Source organism: Ochotona curzoniae, unplaced genomic scaffold, assembly GCF_017591425.1.
Source record: "Ochotona curzoniae isolate NIBS_2020 unplaced genomic scaffold, NIBS_Ocur_1.0 patch336, whole genome shotgun sequence".
Taxonomy (NCBI): Eukaryota; Metazoa; Chordata; class Mammalia; order Lagomorpha; family Ochotonidae; genus Ochotona; species Ochotona curzoniae.
This window is the reverse complement of record NW_024466902.1, coordinates 478,834-495,014: the sequence shown is the minus strand read 5'-3', so window position 1 is coordinate 495,014 and position 16,181 is coordinate 478,834. Positions and strand designations below refer to the sequence as shown.

At 42.4% G+C, this 16,181-nt stretch overlaps 1 protein-coding gene across 2 annotated transcripts in view; it reads left to right on the top strand.

The window, feature by feature from the left end:
• LOC121167119 (polyphosphoinositide phosphatase) overlaps positions 1-16,181 on the top strand; it is a 124,172-nt gene that overhangs the window by 76,438 nt on the left and 31,553 nt on the right. For both annotated transcript variants that reach the window (XM_040996499.1, XM_040996500.1), the window contains exons 17-22: positions 101-159; positions 924-1,071; positions 4,088-4,171; positions 6,614-6,809; positions 7,493-7,575; positions 13,374-13,460. In XM_040996499.1, the coding sequence (XP_040852433.1) occupies positions 101-159; positions 924-1,071; positions 4,088-4,171; positions 6,614-6,809; positions 7,493-7,575; positions 13,374-13,460 (657 nt within the window). The remainder of the gene's footprint in view (positions 1-100; positions 160-923; positions 1,072-4,087; positions 4,172-6,613; positions 6,810-7,492; positions 7,576-13,373; positions 13,461-16,181) is intronic.

Below are 16,181 nucleotides of genomic sequence, written 5' to 3'. Positions count from 1 at the left end.
TCCCACTACGGATCAAACAACTCATTTTTACCCAATGAATACAGAAAACCAGCATTTATGTTTGGTGTGTTTTATCCTTATTTTTTTTTTAATTTTGTAGTTATACTTACTGGTGGACGCCAGAAGTAATAAAGCATTTACCATTGCCTTACGATGAAGGTAGGTAACTATTTCTCTTTATATTTTTATGCTAAGATATTTTGGACTTACACCTAACAACTTGAAGCAGAAATCCTTTGCATAGAATATTTTTTTAAGATTTAATTTTATTACTATTTTTTATTGGAAATAATGTTTTCAAATGTAAATAATTGCTCAATTTTAGAATCAGTTAATTCCTGGATTTATTATAATTCTCCTGAACTTAGACAAGCCAGTTCGCCACTTGTGAAAGGGGACCTAGTAAGATCCCCAGCCAACCTGCACAACTGAGGATTAAGTGTAGTTGTGGTTCACCATCCCAATTTTGTGTGTTGAAGACCATAAAATAAGGGGACTGAAAATAATATGTAGTTCTTAATAAATGTTAATTTCATTTTTTGGAAAGGTATTTCTAACTCGATAAGATTAAGAAAATTTGCTTGTTCTGGGAGATGATAAAGGTTTTATTGGCTACTAATATGATTTGAACTACAAAGGGAAACTTCACACAATAGCTGTGTGTATTTTAGTTTGAACATGGAGTGTTTATTTAAGACCAAAAGGGAACATGAAGAGCTGAGGAATTGAATTTCCAACATAGCTCCCTGCTTGTCACGCTGAACTTTACAGTGTGTTACCTGGGCAGTGTGTCAGTGCCGGAAGAAAGAGCTGAGCCCTGCTGAGTTCACGCTAACTCTCTCTGTGGGCACAGTTGGGGGTTCCTTAAATGTCTGCTGGTTGTCATCTAAAGACTTTTGGAGTAACAGGTGTGTCTCTCTCAGTTATCTGTGCTGCAAACTTAAAGAAGTTGGTAGTGAAGAAGTTTCACAGATACGAAGAAGAAATTGATATCCATAATGAGTTCTTCCGGCCGTATGAACTGAGCAGTTTTGACGACACCTTTTGCTTGGCTATGACGAGTTCAGCACGGTATGATCTGAGTCCTCTGGGCTATTTTGAGAACTGTGATTTTCCTAGTTGTGAGACCCAGGTCTTGCTCTACCAGAACTGCCCTGTGCACGCCTACTGTCAGGTGAGTATGTAGTCCCCACTGCATGCTCTCCAGTCATGGGCCATCTGTGGTTTCAAGCAGCAGCCCCTGTTCCTGTTAGTCACCTAGAGTGAATTTCTCTTCTATTAGTCCTGGTTTGCCATTTGAAATAAACTGAGCTTTTTCATTGAACCTTGAAATTGCAAGCTAACATAAGTGAATAGAAATAGCATAATTTTGGGTATTAAAAGGGAGGTTAACTACTATGTCTGTAATCTTAAGAACACAGGGCAGCTTATTTGAATCTTAATTCTGTAGGGTTCATATTCTCATGCACACATATACACATACACACACAGTGCTTAATGCACCTGGCGCAGGAGGTGATGAATACATGCTAATTATCACATTACTGGTTTTTTTTTAAAAAGATTTATTTATTTTTTTTACTGGAAAGGCGGATATACAAAGAGGAGAGACACGGGCCCGGTGCAGTGGCGCAAGTGGTTAAGGTCCTTGCCTTGCATGCCCATATGGGTGCTTGTTCTAATCCCGGCAGCCCCGCTTCCCATCCAGCTCCCCGCCTGTGGCCCGGGAAAGCAGTCCAGGACGGCCCAAGGCTTTGGGACCCTGCACCCACGTGGGAGACCCGCAAAAGGCTCCTGGCTTCGGATCGGCATAGTACTGGCCATTGCGCTCACTTGGGGAGTGAATCATCAGACGGAAGATCTTCCTCTCTGTCTCTCCTCTCTGTATATCCGCCTTTCCAATAAAAAAATAATAAAAATAAATCTTTAAAAACAAAACAAAACAAAAAAAACAAAGAGGAAAGACAGGGAGGAAGATCTTCCGTTCAATGGTTCACTCCCCAAGCAGGCGCAACGGCTGGAGCTGAGCCAATCCGAAGCCAGGAGCCTCCTCCAGGCCTTCCACGTGGGTACAGGGTCCCAAAGTCTTGGGCCATCCTCAACTGTATTCCCAGGCCACAGGCAGGGAGCTGAATGGGAAGCGGGGCTGCTGGGATTAAAACTGGCTCCCGTATGGGATCCCGGCGCGTTCAAGGTGAGGACTTTAACCACTATGCTATCGCTCCAGGCCCCACATTACTTGTGATTAGGCACAAATCACATGTGGTTCCTAGCCTTATCAAGGCCTCCAGATACGGGAGAATGCAATAGGTTGGTTTTTTACCTTCCCTGGAACTCTCCACCTTCATCCTTTCTTCTGTAGTTCATGTGATGAGGTTTCCAGAGTCTTCCCATTCTAACGATCACCTTTGAACATACTTCCTTTCCTGTGTCTGTTAGAATTAGGTAATTTCAGGAAAAATGGTGACATTAGGATAAGATAGATGAGCAAAGCAAAATTATTTCTTGATTATGAAATATTATAAGAAAGGTTAAGCTTTTATGTTTTATGTTTCCTTCAGATGTGATGTATGCAAAAACATATTCTATTGTTTTGTCATCTATAAATTACTCCTTAGCTCCTGTTCAGATGGTCAGGAGAATTCTGAAGTATTTTAGTGGTTTAATTTTTCAGCCAAGCTTGTTCAAATTTAGTGGCTTTAATTTTTTATCATTTTTGGAATTGTTTAGTTCTACAAAGGCTAAATGGCATTATCCATATATGAATATTCAGCAGATAGTTGATTTTCTTAGTGTTAATTCTGTCCTATAATGGTACTGCTAACACTGAGTAAGTGAATGCTTAGCCATTGCTCCCCAGAGGAATAAAACAAAATTCCTGTGAACCCCGATAAGAGTGTGTTCATCGTGAAGCCAGGACATAACCTGCTTTTGTGTGTGCTGCTCCTTCACATGTAGTTGATTGGTTAATCCAGCCTGAAGCTTATCTGACACAGGTGTTTTCCTCTGCAAGACGCATCGCATGCCAGGGGACCTCTTTCAAGTGCTAGATCCCCTCTCAAGAAGTGTGCATGCATGTGCACACACACACACATACATACACAGGTGAAAAACATGGGACTAAACAGACTGTATAAAGGACACATGTTTATTGTAGGGAGGCAGAAATAAAAAGGCAGAGAACACCTTATTCCAGCCTCCACTGGGGACATCAGCACGGGGTGCCTGAAATTGTTTACTGCTGTGCGTGTCTGTGAAGGACTGCGGCAGCACTGTTGGTGTTGATTTGAGTAAATTCTTGCACATGTGGAATCTACAAATGATGAACATCAGCTGTTCAGAAAGAAGGAAAGAAAAGCAAACCATTAGCATTTTTTTTAAGTTCAAATTTAGGTATTTTGAACCAGATTCAGGGTTATTCTAATTTCCTTTACAAATTCAGTCAGACACTTGCCAGAAGCCAGGAACCAGGAGCCCCAGAATAAATCATGGAGCAGTTATCTTTTTGGCACCTGGGTCTGGCTGTGGCAGCAGCAGCGGGGCAGCCCTGTTGTATGAGGCGGCTTCCATGGGAAATTTTAGCAGTTTCCAGTCATTGTTCCAGCAGTGTTTAGATGAATTCACTGCAGCCCAGGGAGGTCAACCCTGACATTTTTTCACGTCACTGTATTTTGATCATTAATGTCTACCCCATTTAGTGGTGGAGCTTAAAAAGTGTTGTCCTTAAAACTAAATGGTTCAGTGTTTCTGCCATTGGTTTTCACAAGTTTAGTTTCACCTGAGAGTTTAGATTATGCTGGGTAAGCAGATGGTCATCGCAGGAGGGCTGATACCAGCACTGTTCCAGGAAACAAAAGCCTCATTTCAAGGCTATTGGGCCTGGCTGTCACAGAGGGTTCACAGTGGAGACTCTGACCCTGATGTTGGCCCGTGCCGTTAGTTTCATAGGTTTTCAGGCTCTTGATCACCTGACACGCCCTGAGCAAGGACTATCCCGTAATAGTGTGAACTGAGAGAGAAGCCAGTCTTACTGATGGACAGCGATTCTAGGGGGACTTTGATTTTTTAATTTATTTTTATTTTTTAGTGACTTTATGCCAAAGACCGTTGGCATTGATCCAAGTCCATTTACTGTGCGGAAGCCGGATGAAACGGGAAAATCAGTATTGGGGTAAGATTTACGGGCAGATTGGAATTTTAAAGATTCATGTTCATTCATTTTAAAGATTCTTGTTGCGCTCTAATGTTCACCAAAACTAGTAACTTTAACTCACCTAGTTTGGGACACAGTTCATTTATTGCATCTAAACAAGTAATTTATTTATAGCATTGGGATTCCTGAAGTGTTCAACATTGAAGATAGGATTTAGGAGAATTCCAATGAAATAAAACGTCATATAATTTAAAGTTGGAAATATAATAGATGACATAAATAATATATATATCTTTCTCATGTATATCTATTATATATGTGACATATATAGTGACATATATAATAGATACATGCTATGCTTGGTATATGCTTGCAATGAAAGAACCCCAGCTGAACTTGAACTGTGGCAATGCAGCAAGGTGGAGGAATCCACCATGGGGGGAGGGGTGAGAGTGGGGGGAATCCCAGGACCTACAACTGTGTCACATAATGCAATGTAATAAAAAAAAAATTCAGTCATCTCTCTTTCTAAATATAAAATACTTAAGTGCAAGTTTATATTCATTGTATTTTTTTGTTAGCATGCTAAGGATCACCAAAGCAGACATACCTTGGTTGAGAACTGAATTGATATGCGATGTGCCACTGTAACATTGCTTTGGGGGAGACTGTGATTTTATTATATTCAATATGAAGAAGAAATATGTCAGAATCTGCATCTTGGTGCTTACAGACTGGCAGGATACGTGCTGTTTGGCACTAGCTTCTTGTTCAGCGCCCCTGACCTGCCTCCTCGTGAGGACAGGGTTCCTCCTATGTTCTCACCAGCAACCTTGGCCTGACTGTAGATGTGGAGTCCTAATTGTATTTGGGAGGGTGTACAGGGACTTAATTGGATTCTTGCTGCATGTGATTTATACAAGGTGATAGTTATTCATTCTTTCCAGATACATTGTACTGTATCTGTGACTTAAATATGTAGCCTTTAAATAGCTTTTATGTTGAACCCTTGGCAGAGGGCTCAGAGGAATTTCAAAGAAGGAAAGTCCACAGGATGTTCCCAGGCCAAAGAAGTAAAGGATAACTCTGTTAGTATGTAGCACAGAGTTTTTCCTTGCATAGTCTAGTTCAGAATATTATGGTACTGTAGTCAGTGTTGTGGTGTATGGGGTTAAGCCACTGTTTGCGGTGCTGGCATCTCAAATCAGGATGCTGAGTCAAGTCTCCGTTTCAAGCTTAGTGTTCTGCTAAGGTGTCAGAGAAAGCATCAGAAGATGGCTCCAAGTGCTTGGACCCTGTCACCTGTGTGGTAGGCTGGGATGGAAGGCTCTCAGGTTTGGCCTGCCCAGACCTGACTGTTGGAGCTATCTGGGGAAAGGATAAGGAGTCATCCAGTAGATGGAAGACCTCTCCCTGCTACTCTGCCTTTCAAATAAGCAGATAAGTAAATCTTTTCTTTTTCCTGTTGGAAAAACCCCACTAAATGAAAAGATTAAGGCTGAAATATCAAACATGTTCAATAAAAGCCAAAAATATTACTGTAAAATATTTTCTGAATTTAAAAAAAGATTCTTACTATTCTCAAACTTGGCACTAAAATGAAAGCAAATGCTTCTAGAAGAGCCCAGCTTTGTGCTGTGTTTCTGTCCCATCTGTTCTCTGCTCATCAGAGGGGGTGTTCAGCAGGTGTACATGTTTACTAATAACTCAGCAGATTGTAAATCTAGCCTGTGTTCATCAGTTCATTATTTTGGTGCACTAATTGATACCTGGATTTGACTCTTGCCCTTTTTTTTCCCTGAAAATTTTACAAATTATGGACAGTTTTACTAGTATCTCAAGCATCATCTTCTGTTATTTTACCATGTGTTTTGAAAATTCTGATTTTAGTTCCAAAGTAGGCTTGGTAGGCAGTCAAGTTGATAAAAAGAATCTTTTTGTACTCTGCAAGTAGGTTCTTAAAAAGGATACAAAGAGAGATGGACTTGTAGAAAGGAAGAGATTTTCCATCTGCTGTTTTATCTCCCAAGTGGCCACAATGGCTGAAGCTAAGCTGATCCAAAGCTGGGAGCTTTTTCTGGGTCTCCCATGTGGATGCAGGGTCCCAAGAATTTGGCCATCCTCTGCTGCTTTCCTCGGCACATTAACAGGGAGAAAGATAAGTGGAGCAGCCAGGACACAAACCTGTGCCCATAAGGGATGCTGGAGGATTAGCAGGCTACACCACCTTGTAGGCACTTACAAGTACTTATCTTAAAATGTGTGACAAGGTTTAGGTTCCTGTTAAGTCAGGACTTCACTAGCAATCGTAAACACTTAAACATTTCTCTTGAGGAACAACTTGAACCCAGAAACTAGTTTCTGGTAGTCGTCTGCTTATGCTTCCCTGGAACCAGGCACACACCAAATCATGGAGGTTCAGTTGAAAGACGCCGCTCAGCCATGTTCATGTCTTTAAAGAAACAAAAGCAACAGAGAAGAGACTGTGCTGCAACGGAAGACTGCGGCGAGCGCCCCACCGCCCCCCAGCGAGGAGGCCGTGTCCAGCAGCTCCGAAGATGACTCCGGGACTGACCGGGAGGACGAGGGCTCCGTGTCTCAGCGCTCCACTCCCGTGAAGATGACAGACGCGGGAGACAGTGCCAAAGCAACTGAGGTGCGGGGCCGAGTTAGCCAGGAAACGCCCAGTTAGGTGACTCAGACTGAGGCACGGTCTATGCATTCGTAGGCAACTGAGTGATACTAATGTATTAGAAAAAGATGAGCAGACATAAACTACAGAACCAGATGCTAGCACTGGGGGAATTGAACAAGCTGCCAAAAAAGTCATTCGGAGACAGTTAACTCAAATAAAATGAGAAAAAATGTAAGGACTGAGTCCATCATCCTAGGAGTTGAGAGATGACGGCCAATCAGCCAAATCCGGCCTGCTGCCTGTTTTTATAAATAAAGTTTTTGCTGGAACCTATACATGTTATATAAATCCTCTCTCTCGTACCATAGCAGCAGAACTGAGCTGCAACAGAGGTGGGTTAACTCAAAGAGCCTGAAGTATTTACTATCCAGCCTTTGAACAGAAAGTTTGCCAACCCAGCATAATACCAAAAACAATTAGCAATTATTGACCAGTGTTTTATCCTAAAATAAGTCATTTTTAGTGAAAGTGGAAATCCAGTTTTTGAAAAGATCATCAAGTGAGGGATGTGATAAGTTGAAGGAATATTGTGCTTATTTTTAAGGAAAAAATTGTGGATTTATTTGTTTCATCTCATAAAGTATTAGTAAGCTAGATATCTAAAAATGCCTTTTGATTCCTTTTTTTTTCTTTTAAAACTCCAGAATGTGGTCCAGTCCATGAAGGAAGTTTATGGGATTAATCTCTCCGACGGCCTATCAGATGAGGATTTGTCCATTTATTCAAGGTGGGACAATTTACCATGAATGTTGAAGGGGAAATGAAAAATCACTGTAATAACTTATCTATGATAACCATATACCCATAGAGACAGCAATATGGAAGGAAATGAATTCTCCTGGGAACAGGATGGAGGTGAAATTCAGAAACAGTGATTTATCTTTGGCCCAGTGCTTGAGATCCCACTCACAGTCATAAAAACTGAGGCATGTGTGCATTTTTACTTCCAATGTGCTTCAAAAAGATCATGGAGAATTGGATGAAAGGAGAAATCTATTTTGATGAAAAAATATTTGACATACATGCTCATAAGAGATCTCAGTGTTAGTAGAACATGCGTATTATAAGCAGACATCACATGGATTTCTCAAGCCTATGTCTCTCTTTAAATTTAAAAAAAATTTATTAATTTGAAAGGCAGATTTGCAGAGGAATGAGAGAGACAAGATTCTTCAATCAACCATACTTCCCAGATGGTTACAATGGTCAGAGCTGGGTCAGACCAAAACCAGGAACTTCGTCTGGGTCTCTCACGTGGTTGGCTAGGGCCCCAAACTCTTGGGCCATCTTCTGCTGCTTTTCCCAAGCCACTAACAGGGAGCTGGATGGAAAGCAGAGCAGCAGGGCACAAAGTGGCACCTATATACATTGCAGGTATCCTAGACAACAGCTTTACCCATTACATTACATTACCATATCATGGGCTCAAGCTTATCTTTTTTTTAAAAAAAGATTTATTTATTTTTATTGGAAAGGCAGATATACAGAGAGAAGGAGAAACAGAGAGAAAGAAGAGAAAGATCTTTCATCCACTGATTCACTCACTCCCCAAGTGGCCACAATGGCCAGAGCTGAGCCAATCTGAAGTAAGGAGCCAGAAGCTTCTTCTGGGTCTCCCACATGGTTGCAGGGTCCCAAGGCTTTGGGTCGTCCTCACCTGCTTTCCCAAGCCACAAGCAGAGATCTGGATGAGAAGTGGCACAGCTGGGACATGTAACAGCACCCATATGGGATTCCGGTGAGTACAAGGTGAGGGTTTAGTCACTGAGCCATCACGCCAGACCCTCCAAGCTTATCTTTTAATTACACTGTCCACAAACTTTTCAAAGGATCCTAATATATGGCTGCAAACCAAGTACAGATCCATCCTTAAGGTCAAGATGCTTTGTTACACAATGAAGCCGTGGCATTCACTTTAGCTCTGGAGTACCGGTAGGCTAGTGGCTAGGGAGGAAAAGACAGTAGTATCCGGTCAGGTGTTCCCCCAAATCATGTGCTTTATTGTGTCTGTGTATGTCCCTTTGAGGATAGGATTGTTAGTTGTCATTCTCAAAGTAACCCTTGACTTGGGTTCAAGTCCCAGCTCCACTTCTGATCTTGTTTCTGCTAAGGTGCAAACCCCATTTGGTGGCAGTGGTGGTTTAGTAGTGGGTCATGTGGGAAACCTAGATTGGGTGCCCTCCCTGTTGTGGACTTTAAGGAGAGTGAGCCAGCAGATATCTCTGTTTTCTTTACCTTTCAAGTAAAAATAAATAAAATTGAAAAAAAAATCTTCACCCGAAAGTCCTTCGGAACCCAGTTGGCATTCCATAAACTCTTCCTTCTCTCTAATGTCTTACATTCTGAACACTTCATTGCTGCATGTGAATATGACCCCACTTCATTCATGTAGATTCAGCTTGAATAAATTCTGTAGCAAAAAATAAGCATTAATTTGCAGTAATTCATTTAAGGAGAATTGGTTGATTGTAGGTAATGTCAGCTTTTTATTTCAACCTGCCAAGATTTGCTCTGCTGACATATCAAATATGAAATAATCAGCATTTGTTGACTGTAAAAGCTACCTCATAACTGGCAGCCTTAAGTTTGCGTACAGCCATATAACCAGAAGCCGGCATCATTACTCAGAGGCCAGCCACACTGTCCTCACCACTGGGTGCTTGAGCATAGTCACCCATGCACTGCAGCTGTCAAAACTCTCTGAGCAAACACTTTAGCAGTTACGGTAGGTCTTTATGACCAGTGTATTGTGGAAGAATAGATGATCTGGGTTTTGTGGCTGCCCAAAGGCAGATTTACAGAGAAGGAGAGACACAGAAAAAAAATCTTCCAGCGCTAGTTCGCTCCCCAAATGGCCGCAATAGCCAGACCTGAGCAGATCCAAAACCAGGATCCAAGAACTGGGTCTCACAAACGGGTACAGAGACCCAAGGACTGGAGCCATTCTCTTTTGCCTTCCCAGACAATAGGAGCTGTAGGGAAAGTGGAGCAGCCAGGATACAAACTGGTTCTCATATGGGATGCTGCTCCTTGCAGGTAGAGGTTTGGCCTGTTGAGCCACCACACTGACCCCCCTCCCCCCATAGGCTTTTTCTTATTGCAGAGAACATGAATGTATATAACAGGAGCTGAAATGCTGACTCTGCTTAATTAAGTAAAAAGAAATATTCCTGTACTTTAAGTGTAGCTGTGGCCTGGAGCTGCTTAAACTCAGGGCCACCCAAAACTCTGCCTCCTTAGTGGGTGAGATAATAGCCTTGTTAGCCTGTGACATCTGTGGAATGATTCTAAGAAAAGAGCCAAAGCAGGCCTGTAGGCCGAAGATTATTACAGAGGAGGGAGGATTCCTGGAGTAAGAGTGGGTGTTTGATATTTTGAAAACCAGCTCTGTAGCAATTCCACGAGACACCATTATCCCACTGAAAGAGCACTCAGTGACTTGTCCAGGAGACAGCCTACACTCCTGTAACCTTGTGATACTGACTTTCTACATCTCCTCATTCTCCTGATTGGCAGTGGGGAACCTTTTCTCTGCCAAGAGCCATTGGGATATTTCTAATATCAGTTGAAGGCCAATACGAAATCATTACCTTAAAAATTAGCCTGCTGAAGATTTATTGGAGTTCGAGTCCCACTTGCAGTTAACTTTGCAGGGCCAGACCAGATAAGTCTGCAAGCCTCCCATGACTGGCAGGCCAGATGATCCCCACCCCTGCTCTGGATCATGTTAGCTGCTTCTGCATAGGATGCACAGTTGGCTGCAAAAGGACAGGAAGACAGGGGCCTGGCCATTCTTCTGGTCTCTGTGAGAAGCTGCTTGCTGTGGACACACTGCCCCCATTGGACTTCTCCCTTGCCTGCTTTCCTGCCTGGGAACATCTCCCTTCTCCGACTGCCATGGGCAGTGCTGTAAGGAAAGGAAGCACCTTTCCATCTGCATGTGTGAGGTGGCTGTGCCAGGGAACGGGCAGAGGATGTTCAGGGACCGCGTGGTGCCTGCTGTGTCCTGGCTTGGCACGGGGCTTCTTCTGGCCCCCTCTGATTCAGAGGGCAGGTGTTCCTTTCCCCTCAGTTCTGAACCACTTGGCTGGTACCCCAGCAACTCTGGCTTCAGATCACAGCTCCCAGAGGGGCCACCTGAGGACACTTGGGGAAAGGGATATGATGCAGGAGGACTCACCAACCTGTTAGCCCCTTTCTCCTGTAATGGGATGTGGCCACCTTCAGCCTCCTGGGGAATTCTGGAGACTCTTATGGTTTTGTTCTAATCACTGCCAAATCATTATTTTCTTTTTTTAATATTTTTTTATGAAACGCAGATATATATAGAGGAGACAGAAATCTTCTATCTGCTGATTCACTCCCTAAATGGCTGCAATGGCCATTGCTGATCCAAAGCCAGGAATCAGGAACTTATTTCAGGTCTCTGCGTAGGTGCAGGGTCCCAAGGACAGCCATCCTTCACTGCTTTCCCAGACTACAAAGCAAGGAACTGGATCAGAAGTGGAGTAGCTGGGACTAGAACTTGTGGGATGCTGGCACCACAGGCTAAGGATTAACTTGTATGCCACTGCACTGGCCTCCCAAGTCATTGTTTTTTAAATACATGTGTATTTCAATTTTGATAGTATTGTTTGTTTAAAAAGTTTAAAATTCCTTGTAAATATTGGTATTATATGACATTCTCTTTAAAAAACGCATCAATTTTTTTTTCATTTAGTGAAGATAAAATTTGCATTAAAGTAAGTTCTTTGAAAGGCTTTCAGCAACACTGTGATAATTCAAAAATGTATACCTTATGCTTCACTTTTCTTGGTCTCTAAAAAATCAATGAAGACGTAAATGATAAATAAATGTTAAAATAATCACTAAATAAATGATAAAATTATCCGTTTCAGGTGTAAGCCAGAGTAAGGGGGACAGAGACCTTCTCCCAACTCCCTCCAGAAATTTGTCCAGGCTCTAGCCTGCACTTGTAAAAGAATTCAAGAAGGAGACATAGATAAATGTAGCAGGAAAGATTCACTTAAAGGGATAGTACACACTCAGCTGCTCGTACAGGCGACTCGGGAGAATGAGTGCTGCAAATTTACTCCCAGTCATCCCTTTTTATAAGATGGGCGAGGGTGCCTGGGACAGTGCTTAATTAAATATCCAAACATATCATTGAATATTCAGCTCAAATCCAATATTTGGGGCAGGGCTTCAGCCTGCACGGAGCTATCTAGGAATGTTGTGGGGCATGGTGCATAATGAGAAGTGAGGCCTAGGTGTCACATGGGGACTAGATGTGCTAAGGGCAGCAGCCATGCTGATTTGGCATGGCAGGGAGGGGCTGGCATTTGGGTGCTGAGTGCCTGAGGGTGGCTCAGATGGGGGCAGTCTTTGGTTCCCCCTTGCTACCTTCCTGCCTACTTCATATTCATCAGGAGAAAGTTAATGAATGGAAAGGAATTCAGCTCTGGAATTGTGCCTGGATGCTTGACATGAGCACATTAAGACAAAAATGCCAAACTGTGTCCCTGAAACGAGCGTGAGAGCGTGTGGCACCTGGGAGGCTTCAGACAAGTGTACCCTTCAGAAATACGTGCTGAGTACACTCTTTCTGGTGGAACTGGCATGGGGATATACCCGTGATCTCCTAGTAGTTAGCCTAGGACCAGTGCTGTTAAGTCAGCTTGGAGGAAGTGGGAGGTGGCCGTGGTCTCCTCCTTCGTGTTCCTCTGAGAAGTGGATGCAGGTTCCTTGGGGGCAGACTCTTCTCTCCCCCATCTGGGAGTCTTGGCAGGGGCCCTGCCAAGACTATATATCCCTATATCCCTAGCGTGAACCTGCTCATTTTGTCCCATCTGTGGCATTGCAGGCACCTCCCTGCATGTGTCCCGCATTCCTTGCATGTGTCCCTCGACCCCTGCATGCTTCTTGCATAGCTTGCATGCGTCCTGCATTCTGTGCATTTGCAGTGTGTCCCTTAGACCTCTGCAACCCTGTGGTTTCAAATACAATCTTTTTCTTTTTTTTTGTCTCTTTGTGTTTTTTAAAAATAATTATTTTCTGTGATACAGTTTTGTAGATATAGATTCCCAACTCCCCCTCCTCTTTTTCCCTCCCCATCCCCACCGCCGTATGATTGCAGTAGTATAGTTCTTTAGTAACAGTTACAAGTTTAACATTCTGTTATTTAAGTGTATCATGGCATTGTAAGTATAGACAAAGGTAGAAAATCTAGTATCAAATTGCAAAGACATTTCTATGTAAGTCTTGCCTAGTGTTCAGTTACTGAAAACACACTGATGTACATGTTTGATCTTCTATTCCCTGGTGATGGCTTCCTTGGTAAGCAGAATCCCTTCTACCAAACCCGCTCTATAATCAGACCAAGTTTTACAAGTCCTGAGGTACATCAAGGTGTTTTTCTGGAGCAAGCATACCACTGCCATATGAAAGCTTGCACCGCTTTGTGTAATCTGCGTTAATGGCAACTACCTTCTGCTTGTGCTGAGTTTTGTCCAATGTCCTTCGCAGATTTGTTCAGCTGGGACAGAGTCAACATAAGCAAGACAAGAGCAGCCAGCAGCTGTGTTCCAGGTGCTCGGATGGAGTGATAAAATTGTAAGTATGAGATGGGGCACTTTAAAAATGCTTTTGTTTAAGGCCATTCATAGTGCTCTTTAGAAGACTTTTTAAAAAGAATATTCTGTATTGTCACTCAGTGAGTGGAAGCACTAAAACATCTCCTTCTGGTGTCTTATTGGAGGAAAAATGAGTCTTAGTGGGGATAGAGAAGAGATTGGCTTGAAATATCCCCTTTGGGTGTGGGATTGGAGTTGGGAGAGGCTTCCTTCCATGAACTCCATGTCCCACGGGGCAGATGTGGGATGATGGAGACAGGCCTCTCATGTACAATGCAGGACCCTGGAGAGCACAGTAGGCTTGTCTCTTCTGGCTATATACCCCTATCAGTTCTGATGGCTTGCTACCAGCTAAAAGAATGTTGGGGATAAAAAAGTTAAACTACATTCAAATTACACCATTTCCTGTCACCCCCTGGTTTCTCACTTTGAGCAAGTGCTGTGCTATATAACTTCCATGCCACAGTATCACCTCCTTAAAAGGGTGATGAGACGTAAGATTCACAGAGTGCTTCCATGGCATCAGTAAGTTGTGAGAGCACCATTTCCATGTTCCTCATTGGTTTCTGCTTGTTGGAACTATACCAAGTTGAGGGTGGAGACCAGGAGAGGCACCTGATTGTCATGTACTCGGTTGACTTCTCTAAAGTGAATTACTCCACTGAGTCCATGAGGTGGAATATACGTGAGGCATCTAGCTCAGTGTCTCACCTGTGGTCAACACTTATTAAATATAACCATCCCTTTTCTCAGGGCAACTCTGTCAGATGGGTCAATAAACTATGCATTGCCTTACTTCTGTCTTTCTTGCGCCTACAAGCCTCTGCCGGGCTGTTCTGCAGCTTTTGCAGTAAGCACCAGAGGCTCTGAGGGGATTGAGAATGGGATGGAATCAGAACAGGCAGAACCTGGGGATCCTGACTCCTCATGGAGTGGGAGGAAGAGGATTTCATTCTCTGGCTTTTTTGTGTCTATGACAGCTGTCTGTCATTGGTGCATGTGTTGGATCAGTGGACAACCACTAGTGTATGTCTAACAGGGCAATTCTGAGCTGCTGTTTCTGGGGTGCGAGTATTCTGTAACATTTCTGGTGGGGGACTGAGTCTGATGGTGGCACGTCTCTTGCTCGTCAGAGAAGTGGAAGGCAAAGGAAATAACACCTCAGAAACTGTTGGCTATCCGTCTATCTCTTCCATCACTATTTTAAATATTCTTTCTGGGTTTTTTTGGGGGGGGGTCAGATAAACTCCTATTAATATAGAGGTATTTTTTCTTTGTCTGACCTATTTGGGATATGGAAGCATGGGGATCCAAATGAATTGAGTTGTAGTCCAAGAAGGCAACATTTAAATGTGTTGGTAAAATAAGTTCTGTTAACCAGACTGTATTATAGAAACTGATCATTCTGTTAAAATAGCATGACACAACTTTTGACGTGATGGTGAAATAACTATAGCATAAAGGATGAAATTTTAGTGTTTCTCACATTTTTCTTCAGTGATTTTTCTAATTTGATCTGTAATTACCTTAAGTTATTACTTTTCCATTTAAAAATATTTTTAGAAAAATTATTTGAAAGGCAGAGTTAGAGAGAGAGAGCTAGAGAGAGAGAGTTTTTTTTGTTGTTGCTTTACTCCTCCAATGGCTATAAATGCCTGGACTGGGCTAGACCAAAGCAAGAGTTGAGCTTCCTCTTGGTTCCCTAGATGGCTGCAGGGCGCAAGCATTTGGGTTATCGTCTGCTACTTTACCAAGTGCATTAGCAGGGAGCTGGATCAGAAATGGGGCAGTCGAGACTTGAGTCCATTCTGGATGCTAATGTTACAGACTACAGCTTAACCATATTTTCATATGTTATGTTATGTTATGTTATGTTATGTTATGTTATGTTATGTTGTGTTAGAGGCACACAAATAAGAAAGACGCAAAGTGAGAGAAGAGGGGTGAAAGAGAAGAAATTCTATCCACTGATGTATTTTTCAGAGGTCACAACAGCTGAGGTTGGGCAAGGGGTCAGGGCAAGTCTCACACAAGTGTCAAGAACCCAATTATTTTAGCCATCATCACTCCCTCCTGGATCTGCTTTAGAAGGGAACCGGAGTTAGGAGCTAGAGCCAGGTACTGTGATATGGAATGGGGGGTGAATGCCCACCCCTACTTTGACATTGTTTCTCTTGAAATATTTAGTATTTCCTTTTTCTGAGTTCTGGATGGAAACCATGAGGATATAGAAATGTTAACCTTTTCCACTTAATTAATGTAAAATCAATAATGAGTGTGTTTTTGTGTTGTGTCTTCAGCAGGATAACAAAGAGCTTGGTAGGTTCTGCATCATGTTGTCATGGTGACTGCCCAAGAATGTTGTTAGGGTTTGTATGTATGTACTTTAAGTCTGTAGCCAGATTCTTAAAATGTCAACTATTTATTTATAGGTTTCTCAAACTATATGTAAACCAAGAGAAATTAGACTTATATGGGATTCTTGAATATCTCTTATATTTTTAGTCTTAGTGTTTTTAAATGTTAATAAGTTTTATTTGAAGTTCCTTTACATATGTAATCTGCTAATCTCTGGACAGTTCATAATCTTATCACTTTTTATTGAAATCATGAGGCAATCCTGTTTTACTTTTCTGAATACAAAGTAGTTCCAATATCAAATGTAAGAACTTCCTGGCAGGAAGCAACTGACAAGCAGCTT